General features: G+C 39.6%; 2 protein-coding genes across 4 annotated transcripts in view; one reads left to right on the top strand and one right to left on the bottom strand.

The window, feature by feature from the left end:
• LOC121522733 (radixin) overlaps window positions 1–9,002 on the top strand; it is a 67,855-nt gene extending 58,853 nt beyond the window's left edge. For all 3 annotated transcript variants that reach the window (XM_041807360.1, XM_041807362.1, XM_041807361.1), the window contains exons 8-15: window positions 979–1,125; window positions 1,881–1,977; window positions 3,908–4,071; window positions 5,054–5,184; window positions 6,319–6,479; window positions 6,724–6,816; window positions 7,322–7,531; window positions 8,019–9,002. In XM_041807360.1, coding sequence (XP_041663294.1) covers window positions 979–1,125; window positions 1,881–1,977; window positions 3,908–4,071; window positions 5,054–5,184; window positions 6,319–6,479; window positions 6,724–6,816; window positions 7,322–7,531; window positions 8,019–8,183 — 1,168 coding nt within the window. In that variant the 3' untranslated portion in view covers window positions 8,184–9,002. The remainder of the gene's footprint in view (window positions 1–978; window positions 1,126–1,880; window positions 1,978–3,907; window positions 4,072–5,053; window positions 5,185–6,318; window positions 6,480–6,723; window positions 6,817–7,321; window positions 7,532–8,018) is intronic.
• Window positions 9,003–14,870: 5,868 nt separating this feature from the next.
• On the bottom strand, window positions 14,871–20,882 carry LOC121522968 (probable ribonuclease ZC3H12C). Its single transcript, XM_041807673.1, has 5 exons — window positions 20,131–20,882; window positions 19,174–19,313; window positions 18,799–19,033; window positions 18,554–18,660; window positions 14,871–16,471 (listed from the first exon to the last, which is right to left on the bottom strand). The coding sequence occupies exons 1-5, from the start codon at window positions 20,880–20,882 to the stop codon at window positions 14,958–14,960; spliced, it is 2,748 nt and encodes a 915-aa protein (XP_041663607.1). The 3' UTR covers window positions 14,871–14,957.
• Window positions 20,883–23,101: the final 2,219 nt, after the last annotated feature.

Here is a 23,101-nt window from a genome sequence, read left to right on the forward strand (position 1 = left end):
CAAATTTTGAGTGGATGAGGATTTTAAGTTATTGAAAACAATAAAAGTGGCAGGCTTAACAGTGTTTCTGTAAGTTATTTATAATATCCTCAGAGCTGGTTTGACACATTTTTATCTACTCTGCAAAGATTCATGGTTCTACCAGTGTTTGAATACTCTGAAACAAAACTTCCTGTTTCATGGCAAACAAAAATTGCCGTGACAATGTTTTTTTTAGTAACTTGAGCTTAAGCTGATTTAGAACCACTGGCTGGTGTGAAAAGGTTACAACACACAAGGACCATAGTCGTTTAGTTTTCACGTTCATATAATAAACGTGAAAAATTACTATGATTTTTACCTTCCAACAAACGTCATAATAACACAACATATAAAACATATAAAAAACGTAATCATGGAGATTGTTTTTGTTGTTGTTTGTTGTTGTTTTTGTCTGCTCTCAATCTGTGAAATTACTTATATTTGGATGAGATGAACGCCCTCTGGGGGCTCAAGTCAAGAAGAACCTCTTAGATGTTGCAGAATTTTCCAAAAGTGATTCTCCTTTTTTCAGTCTAAATTTTGTGCCAAGATTATTGGCTCTACAAGTGTTTAAAGACTTGGAAAAAAAATCATCCTGTTTCATGGTGAGAACAAAATTTGCCATGACTGTTTTTTGATGTGGTCTTGAGCTTAAGCTGACTTGAACCCACTGGCAGCTGTAAACACAAACATTTAGTTTTCCTGATCATACTACTTTTGTGGGAAATTTGTGCAAATGTCATACTTATTACATTGGTGGGAATTTTATTATTAAGTTTGCAGTGAGCAACTGCTGTTACATTGATGGAAGTGTATTACATCCGTGTTTTTTTTACATTTGTTGGCTGTTATAATGTTTGCAGGTGTAACAGACCTTAAAAGCTTGATTATTAAGTGGATTTGTGGCTCTTTGTGCATATCTTGCTTATATGTCTGTCTTTGTTTTTGTGTGTATAGGGAGGATGCGATGATGGAGTACTTAAAGATAGCTCAGGACTTGGAGATGTACGGTGTTAACTACTTTGAAATTAAAAACAAGAAGGGCACAGAGCTGTGGCTCGGGGTCGACGCTCTGGGACTCAACATCTACGAGCACGAAGACAAGTAACTAACTCACAAATACACACATAAAGATGACATACTTGTGAAGTTGTGGCATGTACTTAAGATTCATTTCAGTTTCATTCTTCATGAATTTTCAACAGTAATTGAGGTCCCTTGATGATAACAAAGTGGGAAATGCTCTTCATCTAGCAGCACATAGTTTTTTTTCTCCAGTTTGCTGCTCTACTTCTAAATAGTTGAACAGTTTTAACTCATTAATGATCAATCAACACAAAATGCTGATTGGTTGAACTGTCAAGTGTTACAAGAGCTCACAAGTTGCCGTTGCTTAATTAGAGGCGATTGTTTTGGAAAATATTGTCATCTGTCAGATATGATCAGAACTTTATCAAAACTGAAATCTTAAAATGAAGATGGAGAAAATGAGGGGGAAGCAGCTGTCAGCGATGTCAGTTGTTATAAATACAAATACACGACTAGATCATTGAGTAATAAATGCACTAAAGTAAAGATTTCTCCTTCACTGTTGCTGTCTTTACCTTTTCAAGAGATGAACAAGACTTTCTCAGCTCCCTGATGACCTTGGAGTGCATTAGTTTGACAACAGCGCCCTCTTTTGGTATTGTACAGAGCAAATTAAAACAAGCTGATCATGGACCCAAACAAAACTTTAGCAATTGTTTATTTTCTTTAAAATGTTGAACTTTAAATTCTTGACATTTTTTACACTTTTGTACAATTGCAGAGTTTAAAAGTTAAGAATTTTGTTTTTTAGTTGTTAAATGTTGTTGTAGGTTGTCACCAAAGATCGGCTTCCCTTGGAGTGAAATCAGAAACATCTCCTTCAACGACAAGAAGTTTGTTATCAAGCCCATCGACAAGAAAGCTCCGGTAAGTGTCAGTATTGTGTGAGGTCTGCCCACAGAGTTGGCTGGGCCCCAACAAACCCACAGAACGGACCCTCCCCAGTTATGATATGCCACTTATATTGACCACTTTTGATCAGTTTTGTGTACTTTTAAATCTAATTTCACTACTTTTGTTGTCAGTTTTTGCCACTTTCCGCAAATTTTTTGCCACTTTGTAACCATTTTTGCCATTTTCTGCCTTTTTTTGCATGTGTTACCAATTTTTGTTACTTTTCACCTAATTTGACACCATCTTTTCTGACCCTTTTTTACCATTTCTAAGCCGTTTTACCACATATCAAGACGGTTCCTCTACTTTTTTCAGTCAATTTTTGCCACTTTCTGCCATTTGTTGCCTCTGTTAACCCATTTTTGCCGCTATAAACCCTTTTTAAACCACTTCAATGCCAATTTTAGCTGAATTCTTTGCAAATTCATTACTTTTAAGCCTTTTTGTGCCACTTTTAACCACTTTGCTACTTTTGAAATCCAATTTACCACTTTTCTGCCCATTATTCTTACTTTCTTTTCCCATTATTCCCCCTTTCTACCTATTTTTTTGCCTTTGTCAAACCATTTTGCTACTTGAACCCAGTTTTTGCCAATTTTTGATCCCACATTACCAACTTTTTGCCACTTGTCACATTTTTCCAACTGTATATCTTCTTACCTCTTTTCTGCCTGTTTTGCCAATTTTCAACACTTTTTTCCACATTTCCCCTTTTTTTGCCCCTGTGAACCCATCTGTGCAAACTCATTTGTACCTTTAAACCCATTTCTGTTTCTCTTAACCAATTTTTTTTTGCCACTTTTTAATCGTAATCCACAATATCTTCTGACCTTTTTCCCACTTCTAAGCCATTTTGCCCCTTGTAAAACCTTTTCACCACTATTTTATGTCAATTATTGCCAATTTTAACCATATGTCACTAATTGTTATGCAAATTTAGCCACTGTAATCCCCTTTTTTGTCACTTCTTTACCTTTATCATTTCTTGACTGTTTTTGCCACTATTTGGGCCATTTTTACATCTTTTCAATCCTTTTCATCATCATCACCATCCTTTCCAGCTAAGTTCCCTTTTTAAAACCTTTCCAGCACTTTTTCTGTTTTTACCACTTCTAACCAATTTTTGCCAGTTGCTGCATGGTGTTACCTCTGATGAGCCATTTCTTTGCCACTATCAACATGTTTTCACCACTTTTTATGCTGATTTTTGCCAATTTCAGCTGTATTTTAAACACCTTATTGTCACTTGTAACAGGTTTTTCCACCATTTATTTGCCTTTTTTTGCTCTTAACTAATTTCTGCCACTTTATGCTTATTGTTTTTCTCTGTTCACATATTTTAACCACTTTTGTCACTTAAATCCCATTTTCATATTTTTTTCTGCCCAATTTGACACTATTAAACTCGTTTTTTAATCTTTTAACCCACATTTGCATCTTTTAACACATTTTTATCACTTATCAATCCCCTTTCCACCACTTTTTCTGTGCATTTTTACCACTTTTTACCCATTTCTGACACTTTTAACCTATTGTTGCCTGTTTACCCATTTTTGCCAATATCAACATGTTTTAACCACTTTTTATTCCCATTTTTAACCACAAATTAAACATTTTTTTTTAATTTGTAACCTGTTTTCTATGACTTTGTCCACCTTTTAAACCCCCTTTAGCCACTCTGCTTATTTTTTGACACTTTAAACCCTTTCTATTACAGTTGTTATAAATGGGGATTACATTTTGAAGAAGGCGATTACTGTGTCATAAATAAATAAAAGAAATGTAGCTTTGATAAAAGTGGTTATTATTCAGGGGGAAAATATTGTTCTCACATCTTAACTGCAAGGTAGACCTTGATTTTGCTAATCTTTACTAATCATGTTTTCATCTGTGTCTCCTCCAGGACTTTGTCTTCTACGCCCCTCGACTGAGGATCAACAAACGCATCCTGGCATTGTGTATGGGAAACCACGAGCTGTACATGAGGAGGAGAAAGCCCGACACCATTGAGGTGCAGCAGATGAAAGCTCAGGCAAGAGAGGAGAAACACCACAAACAGATGGAGAGGTACACAGCATAATGCTGTTTCTTTTCAGGACCATAAGGCTCAATTCCAGGACACCACTTAGCCCTACCACTTTGTTTTGTTTGTTCACATTTAGGAGTAGGGTGTCCTGATTCTTGTTAGAGAGGAGGGGTAGGGTGAAGTGTTAGGGGTACATGGCCTTTCAAATGGAGATTTCCAGAGGCACACTCCTAACAGAGAAGGATTTGAAATCTCCCAGAATGCCTTGTGAAATAAAAATACATTTTTGATATTTAGTTTTTTCTATGCCGGTAGACTTTTCTCCTTCCTGTGCTTTCTACAGCTATAATAAGTACCGTCATTATTATCACAGTTTTTTATATACATTTTTTTTCTTTCTTTGACACTTTTTTTTCAGTGTCATCTTGTTTAAAGTGAGTCTTTTCTAATTATTAAAACATCAAGTTTGGTGCATTATTCTTCTAACTGCAGATTTTGACATTATATTTGATGATACTGCTATTTGAGCATTAGGGGGCAGTGTTGCATTGAGAATCACACTCGGTTTATTACGTGCAGGTCTTCATTTATTCCAGTGAAAACAAGAAACACCAGTTTTCCTTTCTTTTGATAAAAAATCCAAAAAACGTTCTAATTCATGATTTATAGATATTATATTTTATCATTCTTTATAGCAGCATACTCATGCCACAGATCACTTGAAATACTTCAAAATAAATACTTAAATCTAAATGTAACCCATAGTACATAGCACATTAGTAGCCTTGAAAATTAAAAACTGTGAGAAATCTGAGAACTCATTATCATGAAGAAAGCAACCAGGATCTGTAAAGATCAGACTCATAAAAAACTTTCAATTTTAAGAAGTCTTTAAGACTTTAAGTCTTTTTTTTTTTTTTAAGTCTTTAAGTCTTTTAAGTCTTTAAGAATATTTTCATGAAGTCTGCCTAAATAATTTGCAGATGAGTGATAGAGATTTCTCTTTTCTGTTTAATTAAACAGAGCACAGCTGGAGAACGAGAAGAAGAAGCGTGAGCATGCAGAGAAGGAGAAAGAGCGGATAGAGCGAGAGAAAGATGAGCTGATTGAGAGGCTGCGGCAGATCGAGGAGCAGACGCAGAAAGCTCAGAAAGGTACAACTGCACCATCACAAAACATTTACCATAAATACTCCAGGATGTCCAGTTAGAACCTTGGTTCCCAACCTTGACTCCCTCAGGGGGGCGCCAGAAATCTTTTGGGGGGGGGGCTCTGTCTAACCTGAGGTTGTTAAAAACTTTTTGTGTTGGTCCTGGGGTGGCTCAACTTTTCTTATATACAAGTGGAGGGGGCTCAAAGGAAAAAAGGCTGGGAACCACTGAGTTAAAGGACCAAAGTGAGTTTTTGACAGAGCTCTGAGAGCTTTAATATTAATTCAAGAGTAACCTGGTTCATCATTTCTATCACTTACAAAACCCACGTCACATTTATCAAAGTCTTTGGTTTAATCAGGGGATCTAGTGAGCCGTGAAATGCTCATTTACCTTTTTCTTTCTCCTCCACCGAACAAGACTAAAGAAAACTCTTTTGTGTAATTATGAAATTTACCAGAGAAAAGTCTATTTGTTTGGAGTAATTGAAACCTCAAATCAATCTCCAGGTTTTTAGAGGTGTATTTTAAACAGCAGCATTAATTTTGTGCAACAATCAGAATATAAAAACATGCAGACCCAAATTTGCTGCTTATATACAACAAAACATGCTGTCTTTTGTGGAGGCTGAAACACAAACTGTTTTTCCGGCTTTACATAAGCTCAGGGATCAGAGAATGTCTTCTCTGATGTTGCTGCAAAGGATCCTGGGATGATGAGTCTCTTAGCTTATGTCCCTTTGTTTGAAAAGTTTCCTCCATACTACAAAAACAGGCCTCTGCGATGTTTGCTATGCCTGAGTTTATTGTCCCCATGGCTGATTCCCAACAAAGTCCACATTTTTAGGGCAGAGTAAGGGGCCAAGAGCAAGAGACTCCCAAGGGCCTGAAAACCGCCACCTGCCTCTTGGCATGTCACCAGGGTGGAAAAGGCCTGGACAAAAGAGATGCCATCAAGCTTTACCGTGGCTACTGAACAATAGACGTACTGTATGATGACATGTGTTGAGCGTGTCTCTGGCTGCCATACTCCACTTTTCAGCCCCAGGTTGTGACCAGTCTGGCCCCATGATGAATCCTTAGCCCCGTACATGCCTAAAACTTATGCACACGACTGTATTCCTATGTGTGTTTGCAGAACTGGAGGAGCAGACCCGTAGAGCTCTGGAGTTGGAGCAGGAGAGGAAGAGGGCAAAAGAAGAGGCTGAGCGGCTGGAGAGGGACAGGCAGGCGGCGGAGGACGCTAAGGCGGCACTGGCTCAACAGGCAGCAGACCAGATGAAGAATCAAGAACAACTGGTACATGAGCTCATGTCAATCACAATCATTGAACATTTGCCCCTTATTTCTGATTTAGGCTTTTTCTTTGTTAGTAAGTTTGTCTGTTGAATATTGAAAGAAAATAGATAATTAAGTGAAACTGCTACTACTGAGACAAGAGAAGTAACAAATCCTGTTTCTGTCTTGTTACTGTAAATTGTGAATACATCTGGGTTTTGGGATTGTTTTCTGGACACCACTGTGTCTTGTTATTTCTGCACAGGCTGCTGAGTTAGCAGAGTTCACAGCCAAAATCGCTCTGCTTGAGGAGGCCAAGAGGAAAAAAGAAGATGAAGCAACAGAATGGCAACACAAAGTAATGTTTCTCCTGATTATATCTTTGTCTTTCTGTGTGGCATGTTTATGTGGGTGGCATGGTTTTCAACTTTTTTGACTAAAAAAGTTGAAAACCATGCCACCCACATTAGCTCTCTGTAGACATAGAAAAGGAAGGCTTAAAGACTTGACTGTTTTTGTCACTGGACAAAGTTATGAAAGCATACCAGGAATAAAATATCTGAAATTAAATGCACATGTTTCTTACATTTAAGCTTCATATTTGACACATGAGATACAAATGACAATGTTATCATTCTACTTTAAAGTCTGTCAATACAAATTCCAAAAAAGTAAGTCCTACATCATTTACATCCTCTCTTCCTCTTCTCTCAAGTAAAACCTAAAAATATTAGTTAGTTTATTAGTTTTGAGTGTGTTTATGTTATTTTCAGTGAATAATGTCTGTGCATTCGTCAACATCTTTCTATAGTGATATAAGTAAACTGTGAGGGTCGCTGAATTGATGTTTTGGTATTTCACAGGCTCTGTCAGCACAAGAAGACCTGGAGAAGACCAGGGAGGAGCTTAAGTCGGCCATGACGTCTCCGACAGCTCCAGAACATGACGAGCAGGACGAAACGAACGCAGAAGCCAGCGCTGAGCTACTCAGTGACGGCGTCAGCAGCCACCGCAGCGAAGAGGAACGCATCACAGAGGCGCAGAAGAATGAGCGTGTCAAGAAACAGCTACAGGTAGAGTGGGAATACTTGAGTATTTGATCAGACTGCAGGCAAGATTTATAAAATTGGAATAATTATTTGTCCTGTTATTTGGAAGTGATTATTTTGGGTTTGAGCATATTTGAGCTGCTACAAGGTAGACTGAAAAATTACAGTGCCTTCACACCCCCTTCACTTTTTTCAATTTTGTTATGTTGCAGCCTGATGCTTCAGTCAATTCAATTCATTTTTATTCTCATTAATCCACACTCGGTACCCCATCATGACAAAGAGAATTCAAGTTGTATTAACATTGACTTCTTCATCATAAGTACCTAAATTAAAGTTTCTTTTTTGCATGCAGTCCAAGAGAACCTTGTATTATTTTTTACCAAATCTGAAGGATAATTCAAAATAGCCTGCTTTGAATGAGAAAATGTTTCAAACTTTTTATGGACAGTTATGTAATGTTTGGCTATCTCTCATCACCCTTCTCTCTGTTTCTCTCTTCTTCCTGCAGGCTCTGAGTTCAGAGTTAGCCGAAGCCCGTGATGATACCAAGAAAACACAGAACGACATGCTGCACGCCGAGAATGTCCGAGCGGGCAGAGACAAGTACAAAACCCTTCGCCAGATCCGCCAGGGCAACACCAAGCAACGTATTGATGAGTTTGAGTCCATGTGAGCCGGGATGAAGAGTGGACACAACCTTGAAAAGAGACTGTTGGTCTCATTGCCATGTCAACGCCTCACTTTCCTCATAAAGCCCAAAACCTGCTGCCACGAGGACCTCCTGCTTGTTTTTCTATCCAGGAGAAAGACCGGCTAATGGGCTTTGTAGCTTCAGCCTCGCCAAAGCTCTCCCTAGCAGCGATTGGCCAATCACACTGCTACCTGCTTTTTAGAGCTCCGCCACCAACCTGATGAATAAAAGCACACGTTTTAATAAAATAGCAAGCAGCTTATCCTGTCAACATGGACCTCTCCCCTCTACGATACTGACAGTTTTAATGCTTGCATGTTTGAGAATTAAGCAACAACAGGACTGTTAGATTCAATGAGAGACTGGACAGATTTGGTTGATATCGTGCTTTTACTCAACAAAATTAAAGGGCCATTTGTAGCTTGTTGATGTTGCCGGCACGCTTGTCTGTAAAGCTTTAATATCTGTACCTTATTTTACTTCTTTTGTCATCAGTTTATCAATTTAAATAACTTGTTTTAAAAAAGAAAACGCCTTATTTGTCTCATTTCCCTCCTTTTCAGTATTACGTTTTGTCATCCTGTGTTTGAAAAGTTCATCTGCTCATTTCTGCTGGCAGTGGCATCCACATGTTTAGTAGGTCTACATCAGCTAACTTATCCTCTTTAATGTTTTTTAAATGCTCATTCAGACAGCTGTGAGAATACACATTGACAAACTAAAATGTTTTACATTCTTACTGTGTTGGTTTAATTCTGTTTTTCCCCCAAAATAAAGAATGAATTTATATTTCTAACTGTGCTCGGGTATAATCTGAGGATTTCTGAGAGAGGTAACACAGAATAAAGATGGATTTACTCAGGATTTTAGGTTACAAATATTTGAACCTGGCACATGGTGTCAGTATTTCAGAAATTAAATGAGTCTAAGGCCATTTTTGTAATGAATTACTTATTTTGTGGTGGATGGGTCAGACAGACATCTGATATTAAGCTGAACAAAAACCTTGTTTGACAAAATACTTTAAGTAGCACTTGACACCGGATGTCCAACTCTGGGATCTAACCCCTCGTGCTGTCAGCTTCATACTGTTTTATGACTTGGAGAACTCCAGTACTTTTCAACAGTATTTTGTTTGCAACCAGTGGTGGAAAAATACATGGACATTGTTTTCAGGTAGAAGTACAATTTACTGAAGTAAAAGTACTGTTCTTTAAATCTACTTATGTAAAAGTAAAAAGTATTTAATTTAAAGTTTAATTACTGAGAAGCTACTTTGTGAACGTTTTCTGCCCCTAAAATGCCAGGAAAACCGCTGCTCTTCAAGTAAAGTGCCGGAAATTACGCCATCCTCGCGTACCAAGCACCATTTCAAAATAAAACTCTGTCACTTTTTTATATGCTGGAAATTAAGGCCCTCTTTGGCCCTCTGGGATTGAGAATTCTATTAAAGAAAACAGTTTGATAACCAAAGTTGCTCATCCCTGGCTCTGAAGAAAAGTGCTGCATTAGTCAAGAAGTATTGGATTTTTAATGTGGTCCCAGATATATTAAAGGAGACCTTTCAAGCTATTCTTTTCCTACAATATCAAAATCTTGGATATTATGAAAAAAATTGGAGGAAATCTGAGGCACTGATCCTCAGATGTCCTTCAAAATACATATTTCTATATAATATTTCTATATACAAATATATCTATATATAGTGTATTTAAAAGATATTTGATTCAAAACCAAAACAAACAAAATCCATTGTTCAAGAGGAGACACTGAAAGTGGTTAAAATCGTCCCACGAAAATTGTTCAGAGGAACCGCGACACCTGCAACATTCACAGAGTTTTTTAGGGGCCCAGTTATTTCTGTGGGCAACCCTGCCCATGCCCCAGCTCTCCAGGTATCTTCCAGCTTCCCAGCCCACTGGATCCTGGATTGATCAGCTTGCCATGAGACAAACTGTCTCGTTGCAAAGGTGGCATCCATCATAGTACCATGATTGAAGTCAGAGCACTTCAGAACAATCCATTTTGTATCACCAATGATTGCAAATGGAGACTGCATGGCTAGGTGGTTGAGTTTACCTGTGGCAACAGGTCTGATGAAACACCTGAATTCATTAATCAACAGGTGAGACTAAAACAAGTTTAATGGTCCACAAAGAAAACTAATAAGAAAACTCACAAAAAAAACACAGGAAAGCTTGGGTTGAGATTTTATTCCTCGCTTTAAGTTACACACAAGACACAAGAACAGTCAACATGCCTCACCATTTCACAGATTCTGACAGCTTTGCTTTTGTGCTTCAGTTTTGGGTTTCTGTGCCAAAATTTGACTTAATGTGGCTCCACTGCCAAGAAGCCAAGACACCTGAAGAGATCAACACTCAAAGGTTTAATGAAAAATAAGGGACAGACATGACTAAAAAGTAATTTGGCTAATTTCATTAAACTCAGCATAGTTTTCAGTTGTTTTTATTCTTGAGATGAATTAGTATTTGTATGTAGAATAACTTTCACTTTATATCTACTGACACCAGTACATTTTGGTGTTACTGAATGTATGGCTCAAAGTTGTTTCTGAAAACAGTGACATACAGTGACATACAAGACATACAGTGAAACAGTAGCACTGTCCTGAGAGGGAAAGCATGGGAATTTAATCAACAGCCTTTAATGTGGCTTTGGTCCCTTTGATTAAACATGGGAATAAACTGATAAAGAAACATGGTTAATATCTCATTTTTCTTTTTCATTTAGTAAAACAGCTGGTTTAGTAAAAAACAAGGAGTTACAATTCATTAAAAAAAGAGCCACATATAGAATTAATCCTTAAAGGTGTGTTCAGGCTTAGCTCAGAGCAGATTTAGCAGACTTCCATTATAGAGGAGGAATACCCATTCACATCAATCGCACTTTCTGTTTGTTGTGGCGAGCAACAAAAGCACCAGCTACAGATAAAATCTGCACATCCAGCTGTTTGTCTGAAAATGTTGACAACATAAACACTCAAATTCATGGCGATAAAGCAAGTTGGATATTTGAACAGTAATATTCAATTAAAACACTGTCAAGTAACATTTTTGGAGAAACAACAGCACAGTAAGCATCGTTTACATCCTTACTCAGCAACATGGACTATAATCTCTTCTTGCAGAAAAAAAAACATGCACAGGTAGAAAAATAGCTTTTTAACAAGTTCATTATAAAAAATATATTATCTTGCCCTTTTACACTAAAGGCTTTAATATCCACAGGAATGTTAACACAGACCCTTTATGGGCTCGTTTTAGTACGTCATAGTGTCATCCCTGCAGCACACACCAGCACACAGTGCCAGCCAAACAGACAAGGTGAGAGAAACCTTCTCAGTGATAAATCAATCAAGAACAAATCAATAGACGGAATCTTGACCTGTGTGATGGCACTGACACAAACACTGACGACTTGTTCCTGAGATAACACTTATCAGATTACAGTTAAGCCTTAGAGAAAAGCTTTTCAAGTAAGACAGTTTTGAGACGATTGAGACGAAAATGTTGCAGATTTAGATTTTTTGGAAAAGTGTGACCAAAGATGCAGAGTCTGAAGGACAAATTTGGGAACAGTTTTGCTTAGCAGAGCTATTATCCCTTTCTTTCACAGCACCCAAGTCCATTTATGGTCCAAACAATTTCATTACAATGAAACCTTGCGTTAGTTCATACATGACACAGTGATAATACACCCAGCCCTCATTAGCTGACGGCCAGCTGATCCCAATTATCCCCTCCCAGCTCCCACAGCCAATCACAGCTCTTTCTCTCAACACGTTGGTCCTTTCAAATATGGCATACTTCTCTAATCCCTGGTTGTATGCTAAAGCACCATGCTGCAGCAAAGCTTAACCTCCTCCACCCCAGTTTCCTCGTTCATAGCATAAAGCTTGTTGCACCCTCATATTCAGATTCATGCTACTATGGATTAATTTCTTTTGAACTAATTTTATTGTATTCAGTATGCATTATAATAAATGTATCTATTCTTATCAGGGTTTCTAGCTATGTGGTCCCTGGAAAATTGAAGCATGCTGCTTGATTAACCCAGCGAGCATCTTTTGAGCAGAGCCTTTTCCACCAAGTAAAACTGTATATCAATTTTCCAGTAAAATGGTTCGATGTATGACGAGAGTGTTCCTAATTAAACTATGGAGTATAAGACCAAGCAGCTTTAGTAACATTCATGAGCACTTAGCACATTTGTTATCATTTCTTTGAACACTGATTTTTATCCTGCTTATGCTGACTCAACGTCAACCCTTGTTTAGGTTTCATATGTTAGGGCTACACAGTACCATGCCTTCAGTTCACTGACAACATAAACATTAAGAACGTGGGACTTTCACTTTCTTTGCAACTGGAAAACAAAGCTAATAGAAAGCCCCATCATATAAATAGAGGTTACAAAACACAAGGTGACAAAGTTTGCCACAAATATTCATTTTTGACATTCTTTGTGTAAATATTCTCATATCAAACACTTAACTTGTTTAAAACGTTTCTGATACAATTTGTATCGACAAAAAGAGGAGTCATCTGGTTAGAAGAGTTTGTGTTAACCAGGCGACAGTTAGAGCTTTAAAAACAGTTCTGATGACCTCAGAAAATCCTGTTAGTGGAAATAATCCGAACATTATTTGACACAACAAATGCAGTTCAAAGTGCTTTCGATTTGGAGTGGATAACTTTAAAAATTGCAGTCTTTCAATAATGGAAATATTGGTAGATATTCTCATATCTTCAGATACCAATAATTGACTTTTAAGCTACTATCCTTCTAAACCAGTGGTTCCCAACCTGAGGTTCAGGCATCCCTTGAGGGGCGCCTAAGATCTCGGGGGGGGGCTAAAAAAATTCAAGTTTTTAAAATGTTATATTCACAACTTTTAGCAACTTTTATGGTAAAAAAAATCTTTAATTTATGACTTTTTAAACTTCAGAATTTCATGTTTTTTTCTTGAAAACAAAAAGATCCTCTTAATATTTTGTTTTTTTTGTGTAGATTGGCTGTAAAACACCGTTGTAATAATAATGTTTTTGTTATGTTGTGTTTGCCTATTATGTTGGAATTTTGTCAATGAGTGCATTTTACATTGATGTGCACTTCTCCCAAATGAGTCCTAGGGAAGAGTGGTGTTAGCTTTTCTTAGATAAGGGTGTGTGTGTGTGTGTGTGTGGGGGGGGGGGGGGTGCCCTAATGAAAAGGCTGGGAACCACCAGTCTATACCAATATCATGCCAATAATATTGTACATTTAGCAACAGAAGCTTAATTTAGGGGAAGAGCTTTTCTCTGTTTGGTATAATTGAGTGAAAACATCACATTTGCAAAAACATTTTGGATTGTTTGTTGTTGGGCTCTCCAAGTTAAGATGAACCTTGGGTCTCTGTGTTTAAGCCTGAAAAATTACAAGTTACAACCAAGCTAGTTTCCACGTGAGGTTCTGTGCGGACTTAACACCATAACTAGCACATAGCTGGTGCAACAGAGCACTGACTTCTTCCTTCACTATACCGCTGAATTTTGACTTTACCACTGAGATTCATAGAGCTTCTGTGAAACTAATTCAGCACTTAACATGAATAGTGGCAAGTTTCACACTGTTCTCAAAACTTTAACTGTTCCTGACAACACTAATATTTAAAATAAGTTACCCTTCTCATACCAGTCTGTTTATTTTTTACTGCAAATGTCCCTTTATAATTTAACAGAAGGGTTTAAAAAGGTTATACCCTGACTGAGGGTGACTTAACCCCCAAATAACAATGGAGACCCTGTGCCTCACGTTTGACAGACATTCACACAGATCAAAATAGAAATAAATTAACACAAATCTTAAATTATAGTAAAAATAATAAACAGTCCACATTCCTTCTTGATAATTCTGGTGAAGAAACTCTAAACAGCCACCTTAGTGTGATTTTGTTCAGATACGGTTCAATGTTGTAAAAATAATAATCAGCACAAAAAACAAAAAAACAGTCATTTGACAGGGCACTCCAACCAGAGGAAATAAACTGATTTGAATGTGGACGACCTCCTTTGGGGTTTTGAGTGGAGTTTTTGCTATCTTTTTTTGTGGGTATTGTGAAGTTTCACTTCCCTCTTGGGGAAATCCAAAGAATCTCACCACAGCAGCTGATGTGCCACCTGTCATCAAATAAAGATCTGTTTACTGAGCTAAATCAAGATCTAACAGTAGGAATGTATTTGCAACTGTTCAATATTACAATTGGGATATTTGAAACAAAACTTTCCATGTCTCTGTGACTGAAAACCGGCTGTTTCACATGGTTGGACAGAACTGTTTGGGCTTTACATTTACCCTGATGTGATTGCCAAAAAAAGATAAGAAGAAAACACAACTAAAACAAAAAGTGCCAAAAACAATAATTTTAAAATATGTTTATAACTTAAAATAATTTAATTTAAAATAAACAACACTGCCACCCTTGAAACACATTAAAGCCTCCATTAGTATAAGCTAAATAATGCCCATTCTTGATCTTAAGTGCTGAAATAGCCAGCATAATTTAAGAAAATATGGCAATTTCCCTTAAGAAATACCATTTAAAATTAACGGGCCAGCTTATCTGTATAGACAATAAGCATTCCATTAACAGTTATAAGCTTTTGGTTTGTCGAACCTCGCCTCTACATTCAAGACAACTGCAAGGAATAAACTTGTAAAATTGAGTCCATTAACTTCATCTTTTGGCTTTACTCAAGAACCGTGACAGGATTTCTCTATCAAAATTGCAGCTGCAAGCTCCTGAGCATCCATAACATGAGGGTTTCTGGCCATCACCATCCTCACCAAATCTGCAGGAAAGATTCGGCACAAGTTCACAAACATCCTCTCCCTTAGGTCCTGGTATCGACCCAAGGCAGGGGGCTCCTGGTGTTGGGGTACTGAGTGAGGGGGGCTTTTGTGGGCTGTGATGGATGGTAGTGACAGAGGTGGGAGTGGTTGGAAACTTGATGCTGAAAGGCCATTGGGTGATGAATGAACTTGTCTTCCCCAAGGAGAGTGCCAATCCTTTTCTGTGACTTCTGGGAGGCACTTGAAGGGAAACTGATCAAAGCCAGGCTTAGGGGACTGTTGATAATGGAGACCCCAGTTCAGCTGGTGTTGTGGTTGTTGGTTTTGTCCTGGGTGGCTTATTCTGGAATGAATAGGTGACCCTTTGTACACTGGGGAGTCCTGGAGTCCACCTTCCTGCCAAAGGGAGCGCATAATGTTGCATCTAAGTGGGGAGTTCTGAGAATTGGAGTGAGCAGTGGGTGTTTGGGGTGGACGAATTGGGAATTCCCTTGGGAAGCTGCTCAGTAGGTGATGTGGAGGTTGGGTAGGAATGTAGGCAGTGGGGTGTGGAGATGTATGAGAGGTAACTGAAATTTGCGGGTCCTCCAAGCCAAATCCATGTTGTCGCTGTGGTGCTTGAGGAACTTGAAACCTGCGAGGAACATGATGGCCAAATCCAGGAGGAACCCGGCTCACAGGGTGAGCATATGTGCCAGGACAGTGATGGTGGTGGTGAGGGTGGTGGTGGTGATGGTGGCACTTGGGGCATTCATCTAAGGAAGGGTCAGGGGAGAATGAGTCTGAGCTGACGCTGCCTTCACTGCTACAGTCTGATGTCAGTGATGTGGCCCGCAGATCTGCAGGGAAGAAGCAGTCAGGACTCGGCGGTACCACAAGACTGAGGCTAGAGTAGGACTTCATTAATGAGCTGTAGCCCAGGTCTGGAGACTCACATCTGTGGTAAGTTTCGGCAGAACTTGGTCTTGAGGCTCTAGCAAACCCAGAGTTAGCTCCACCACTAGCCCTAGAGTGCTCCCACTGGTCCAGACCTCCTGATAAAGGGGGTCCGCCTGGAGCAGGGTGCCCCAGAAAGCTGCTGCTACAACTACTGCTGCTGCTGCTGTTGCTTCCTCGTCGCCCTTCCGCTTTAGACTGGACTCTAAGTCTGTCTTCCAGGAGGTCATTGAAGGAGAACCTTGGACTGGGGTTTGGCTGTCTCTTTGGAGTTTCCTGACTTGGTTCAGCCTCAGCCATTCTCTCTGTTTGACCAGAACTTTGGCTCTTCACCATCAAGGAATCTTCCAGCAGGCCTCTGGAAGCTACCGATGAAATTTTGGCACTAGCACGGAGCTCATCAGCCACCGCCCGCAGGGGCTGGCTACCCCTCTCAGGGTGGTAAAACTTGCACTTGTGGCCATATGTGCACTTCTTTCCTGAAGGAAGAAAAAATAATATATATTTTTTTAGCTTGCCAGTTGTACATAAATACCAACCTAACATATTAAGATAGACAACCTACATAAGTGTAAACACGCTTCTGTAGAAGGCAAAAGTTTGTATGTTATCAACCATTTTTTTCCAGAAAATCTGGTCTATTAGCAATCTCGAGAAAAAGAATTTCACTACCCACAATCAGTCACAGCTCTGCCCTCCTGTTATCAGTACTTTTCCACTCTCCCTGCCAGCCAGCCACACCCACCTAATCAGCTCACTCAACTCACCTGTGCTCACAGCTGCCACCCATCTGCAATCAAGCCAGTTTAAAAGCCTCCTCTGCTCATTCACACTCTGCCAGATTGCTCTTTGTATCCATGCAAGACTGTCTAGCACTTTCATTTGGACTGCCTACTGATTCTGTGTTATCCCAGATTTTGACCAAGCTTTCTGTCTTTGGCCGGGATTTCAACCTCTGCCTCTCACGTACCTGTCTGCTTTTTCTTTGTTTATTTTCATTTCATACATTTTAAGCTCTACTCTAGAGACTGATGTTTGTTTCTTCATTCTTCCTTACACATTAGAGTGTGTTTTAAGGACCGGAGTTTTTGTTCTGATTACAGTTAATCAGCATCAATATTGGGGCAACATGGGGGTCCTAGTTTGAACCTCAGTTGGATAGGTCCTTCCTATGTGGAGTTTGCATGTTGTCCCTGTGCATGCATGGATTCTTTTCGGGTACTCCGGCTTTCTCCCACAGCCCAAAAACCTGTTCGTTAGCTTAACTGGTAACTCTGAATTGACAGGTGTAAATGTGAGCGTAACTGGTTGTTTTCTAAAAACCAAGAAATATGCGTTTGGTAGATTATTTCTTTGTTGTAACAATGCTTCTTGGCAATGAACCTGGGATATCCTGTTTCCTTTTAAATGATGCCGAATTTCTAAGGAACATGCATTTGTGGGATGAGCAGCAGAGCTGAGTATGAGGGTCACACCCATGAAAATTTTGCCATACCTTTTCTTCCAATGGCAAACAGCTTATTGTGCCATTGACTCTTAGGTGGTATTTGGTGGATTGGATGGTTGAAGTCTGAAGAAACAAGATATATTGGCAATTTAACAATCTATTCATTTAACGAACAGGAGCCTCAGTAGCGTGTAGAAGAACCATACACAGCCACAACAGCCTGACACCTCCTTATGCTGGTCACCAGCCTGGCCACATACTGCTGTGGGATGGTATCCCATTCTTCAACCAGCATTTGTTCCAAGTCAGCCAATGTGGTTGTGTTGGTCACTCTGGCACGAACAGCACACCCAAGCTGATCCCACAAGTGTTCCATGGGGTTGAGGTCAGGATTGCCGGTAGGCCATTCAATCCTCTCCACTCCCAAATTCTGGAGGCAGTCTCTGATAAACCCAAGATTTGTCATCTTAGAGAACAGAGTTCTGACAACACTAGTGCAAACGGGCCTGACATTGAAGGGTAATGGCAGAGAAGATTTGGCAAAATTTTTATGGGTGCATCATTAGCTCTGCTGCTCATCTCACAAATGTATGTTCCTTACAAATGTGTCACCATTTAAAAGGGAAATAAACAGGCTTTCTAACATATAAGATATATCGCCAAAAAGCATTGCTACAACAATGAAATAATCTACCAAGCACACATTTCCTTACTTTTTGTGCCAAGTTTATATGTCAGCCTAGAGACTGACTGGCAACCAGTCCAAGGTGTACTCCACCCTTCGGCCAATGACAGCTGGGATAGCCTCCCATGACCCTGAACATGTTAAGCTGTGTAATTCATGGTCGAATGGATGTTATCAATTTCAGTATCAGCTATAAAAAAAATGCATATTGGCAATCAGCAAAAATCGTGTATTGTGTATATCTAATTTAAACTCATACTCAAATATCAAGACCTGAATTGATCATCCACATGAGTGAATATCCATATACACAGGTTTTCAATGGAATAAAAGTGTAGAGGTTAAGTTACTCTTAAAGTTTTTTATAGTGTTAAAAATCCTCTTAAATTGTCCATTAACCAAAAAAGAAAACACGTGAAAATTTTTTACCATAAGGGCAAGGCTGCTTCCTGTGTTCAGGTATAATTGGCCTCTTTCTTAGGAAGTTCTCCAAACTTGGCCCGTGGCGCCCCAGTGGGTCATCTGGTGGCATGAACCTAAAAACATATTACAGCTTAAAAAACAACCCCAATTTTCAACAAAAATAACTTCAAAACATTTCTAATAGAGCACTGAGAGCTTTTTTCTAATGATGGTTTCATTGATCCAGTTTTACTTCCTTATGGGTAGCTTACTTGTCATTTACGAAGGAGTACATCAGTAAACGCTCGTCGATGAATTTCTTCCACTCTGGTTTCTCATTGGCGAGGTCACGGTAGTTGTCATTGGAAACAATGATGCCATCTGACTCATAGGCCAGTTTGACAATGAAGCGATCATCGTAGCAAACCACACGGCGACCTTGAACACGGCGAGATGGAGTGAACACCAGGACCTTATCTTTCTCTAGTCGCCGTAGAATCTCTTGGTCTACCAAGGGAAGGAATATGATTAAACATGAAAAAGGACAAGACAAAGTTCATAAACCTGTCATTTGTAATTGAAAGCAAAGAACCTCAACACATCTGATGTCTTTGTTTTACAGTTTCATTTCATCATTGAAGCTGTACCTTTGATTAGCGCATCCGGTCGTGACTGCTCTTTTCTCCAGGCTGGGACAAAAACAGTGATGTCACGGTGACCTCGCTCCAAAAACCAATCAACAGCCAACTGGATGCCTTGACAGGAAAAGACTTCCTTGTTTCCATGACTGCAAGAGCAGAAAGACATGTTAATTGCAAATGCGGGTGCAAATTCAAAGTTTCCAGCATCCAAAAATGTCACTAGCATCTTATAAACAGATTATTCTGAAGTGGACAAGCCAGCACTTACTAATGGAGAGGATATGGCTTGTTCTAACTTGTTTTATGCCCAATTATGATAATAAAAAAGTGGTGCAATATTGGCTACATCATTCCAACAAGTCTTGCACAATTAGATCAAGTTTTATTTTTTATATCCTGCTAGCAGAGACCTCTTGACAGATTCTGGTGGAGAAAAAAAAGAATGTCTTTAATAAAAAGGACTATACCTACAGTACTGTGCAGAACTTTTAGTCATGTTTGGGCCAAAATTGAGGCTGAAGTAAGGCCTAGGTGTGGTAAGTGATCCGCATATTACCAGGGCATTTGAAAATAAGCTGTTAAAAAAATGGCAAAGCCTATCTCTTTTGGATGAAGTATGGGTTGGATGTGGAGAGTAAGCATGGCCAAGGGTCCCATTCAGGCATGGAGTGGGGTTGTCCTGAGGCCCAAAAACCACTGGTGGTCTCTAGGTGTATTACCAGGGATAAAAAACCCCAGACTAAAGAGATGCCATTGAGTGTGAACTTGGCTGCTGAGCAACACATGTGTGCTTTCCCTCCCCTCTCCAGCCCCAGGTTGTGGCACACTGAGCCCCTTGATGAATCCTAGCACTCTTACATGCCTAAAAGTTATGCACATGACTGTCTATACCAAAAAATGTTGTCCCAGTACCAAAGCAGAATTCATTTTGTTGTGTCAAAAGAAAAAACAATCTTTTCATACCTCATAGCTACATTGCTCCCATCCACCACAACAGGCCGAAAGTTTTCTCTATCCTCAAGCAGAGGGGATTGATATAGTTGTCCACAGGAGTCCAGAGAGGAGTTTGGGGATGATGAAGAGTGGGCCAAAGCCACCGACGAAGAAGAAAACTGGGAGACAGTTGATCCTCCTTGTTGCTCCATCTCTGTCTTGGTTCCCAATTTGACCAGCTCTCCCAGAACATCGTTGATCAGTGCGTCTGGGCCAAGTTTCTTCAGCACCAGTAGCACCAGCTCCTCGGCATAGCCTAGCTTGAGAGCAAATTCCACCTTGTTGCGGTAGTCTGTAGAGGGATCAGTGGGAGATGTATCTGGCTGTGCAGGGTGTTCACAGGACTTATTTGGTGCCAGGTCCAGCCTGACCACCTGAGAGACTGGGAGGGACTCTTTGTGGGGAAGGTGAACTTGCCTTTGAGATTCAGAACCAGACCCATTCTGGAGTCGATCATCATCACTGTCTGAGACAGCACACTCCTCAGAGAAGTTACTGCAACTACTACTGCTGCTGCAGCTTGAATGAGTACTAAAACTAGTGCTACCAGTGCTGTTACCGGGGCCGTGAGGTCTCACCTGTGAGATACCTATATTACCAGGAACCGTCACAGTGCTCAAGCCAGCCTGCCGCTCAGTACCTTCCACATGGAGGTAGTCCAGATCCAGCCCCAGGCTGAGGATGTGGCCTGTCCCATCCTCCAGATGGTCCTTCACGCCCATGAAGCTGTCTCATACATCCAGCTCCACGCCCTCTGTGACCTCTCAGGCACCTGATGGACCCCACTGTTACTGCTGATAGGTTGCCACTCTCTGACTGGTCCTGGAAGTAAGACTGGAGAAAAGATACACAAATCATCTGGTTATTTTCCTGTACAATACTGACTGTATGATAGTTAAATGCTGAGTAAAGCAGACATTTTTCGTCAAATTATGCAGAATCGCAATCTACTCTTGATGTACTGTGATGTTAAAACAGTATTTGGATGCAAATTTAAATTTTGATTAACAGGTTTTCAAACAGTCTGACCAACTAGTCAAAAAGAATTCTCAGAAAAAAAGTTCAAATTAAGTACACTTTATTTCACACAGTCACAAGGGATGACAGCATCTCTGTGGAAACAATTTCAGATTGGTTTGCCAAGTGTTGCTGATGTCAGCAGTGCAAGCATGGCCCTCATCATAGTCTTATGTCCACATATCTATGCCATGAATTGCTTCAGTTGATGTGCCAGTTTAAACAACCTACATGCAGTTTTATTTCCATTTACAAGTTCAAAATATTGCCAAACCCCGCCAAGCAAAGCTGATTCAGCATGCTTTGACTTTCCAGGAAGTGCATGGCTAGAAACCCTCATATGGATAGATAAATTTATGACAATGCATATTGAATACTCTACTGTTGCAAAAATCAATTGATCCATAGCAGCATGAATCAGAATATGAGAGTGCAACAAGCTTTATGCTACAAAGGAGGAGGCTAGGGTGGAGGAGGTTTAACTTTGCCAGCAGCAACAGCAGTGTGGTGCTACATGCAGGGATTAGTGAAAAGTACGTCATTTTTAAATGGACTGCCTTGTTGAGAGAAAGAGCTGTGATTGGCTGTGGGAGCTGGGAGGCAGTAATTAGGATCAGCTGGCCCTCAGCTGGGCGTACGACCACTGTGTCCAGCATGAACTAACGCAAGTTTCATTGAGTTACAGAGTTACAACGTTACAATGTCATTTAGAAATTCCAAAACCAATCAAACCTTTCTTTGATTATTTTAATTTGTTATTGAGTACTTTAGCCTAACCATGTTGTTACACACTCTTTGCAAAAATTCTAGCTTCACTATCAGTTATTTGTTTAAATGTTTTAGCCTTTTTGAGTCTATCACTACAAGAGTGGCTGAAAGAGACCATCTGCAGTGCTAGATAACCTTACAAACAAGCAAATTACTAATATTTTTTATTCTAAATATGAGCACTTTTTAATACTCAAACAGCATGGCATTATTTCACATCCACCAACTATCAGCTACAACTGTATGGTGTACAACTGGCAGCAAGCAACACTGCTGATAATGGCTGACAAGTGAATTTCTGCAAAACTCACTCATATGTCAACATATTCACAATAAGAGGTTGGGTAGGTTCTATCCCAGTCAAGGGCAGTTAAATAATCATATTGACACCACACAGTTTAGAATCATTTGAACAGATAATTGCCCTTGATAGAGGCAACAATCCCCTGATCTGGCCCAAAATTGGGCTTAAAATCATCTTGCATGTAGCCAGCCTAAAGGAGAGCTACTACAGATGCAATTCTGGTCATAGATTCTGGAGAACAAATAACAGGAGAGAAGTTGTGCTGCTGCACATCAGCTGGTTTACTGAGGGACGGGGTGTCACAGAAAAGCAAAAGAGGAAAAAAACAATAAGCCTGGCAGGAGGGAAACTGACAAAACTTAAGAAAGAATGAGTAAACTAACTAGTTTTAGTTCAGGCAGGCCTCAAAAATGAGTGCTGCCATATAGTTGAGGTCAGCTGCAGAAGTTTTTTTTTTTTTTTTGCTGCTTCTTTGCTTGTCTCAGGCTATCCTTGTAGGCAAAGAAGGAGAGGGCACATGTGCTGGTTTTGCTTGATGTTTTCCAAACACGCTCTTAAAGAACAAGGCAATCACCGAACGGCCACACCACCAAATATAAAAAATGTAGATAATATATAGATAATAATAACTGCTAATAAGGAAAAGTATTTATAACCGCAAATCTGTATTTCTTGCACTTTTAGGTAACAGCACTTTTAAAGAATGAAGCTCATCTTATCTAAAGTTGCTGTAATTGTGAAAAGCCAGAACTATGAATGCAAGTTTTTATAATTACAGCTATGACAAATCCTTTCAAAGTTCAAGATTTTAGAGAGAGTTCTGCCATTGGATTAGCTTGACATGAGCTAGAG

Source organism: Cheilinus undulatus, linkage group 15 (genome assembly GCF_018320785.1).
Source record: "Cheilinus undulatus linkage group 15, ASM1832078v1, whole genome shotgun sequence".
In the NCBI taxonomy this organism is placed as follows: Eukaryota; Metazoa; Chordata; class Actinopteri; order Labriformes; family Labridae; genus Cheilinus; species Cheilinus undulatus.

What these genes read in the sequence shown, in the direction of transcription:
- LOC121522968 (XM_041807673.1), bottom strand. Translation starts at nt 20,882, where the DNA reads ATGGGCGTGAAGGACCATCTGGAGGATGGGACAGGCCACATCCTCAGC. An exon ending in GGGAGCAATGTAGCTATGAG is followed by an intron (nt 19,314 to 20,130) that starts GTATGAAAAGAT and finishes CTGCTCTTGCAG; the next exon opens with TCATGGAAACAAGGAAGTCT. An exon ending in GAAGCAGCCTTGCCCTTATG is followed by an intron (nt 16,472 to 18,553) that starts GTAAAAAATTTT and finishes TTCTTCCTTCAG; the next exon opens with GAAAGAAGTGCACATATGGC.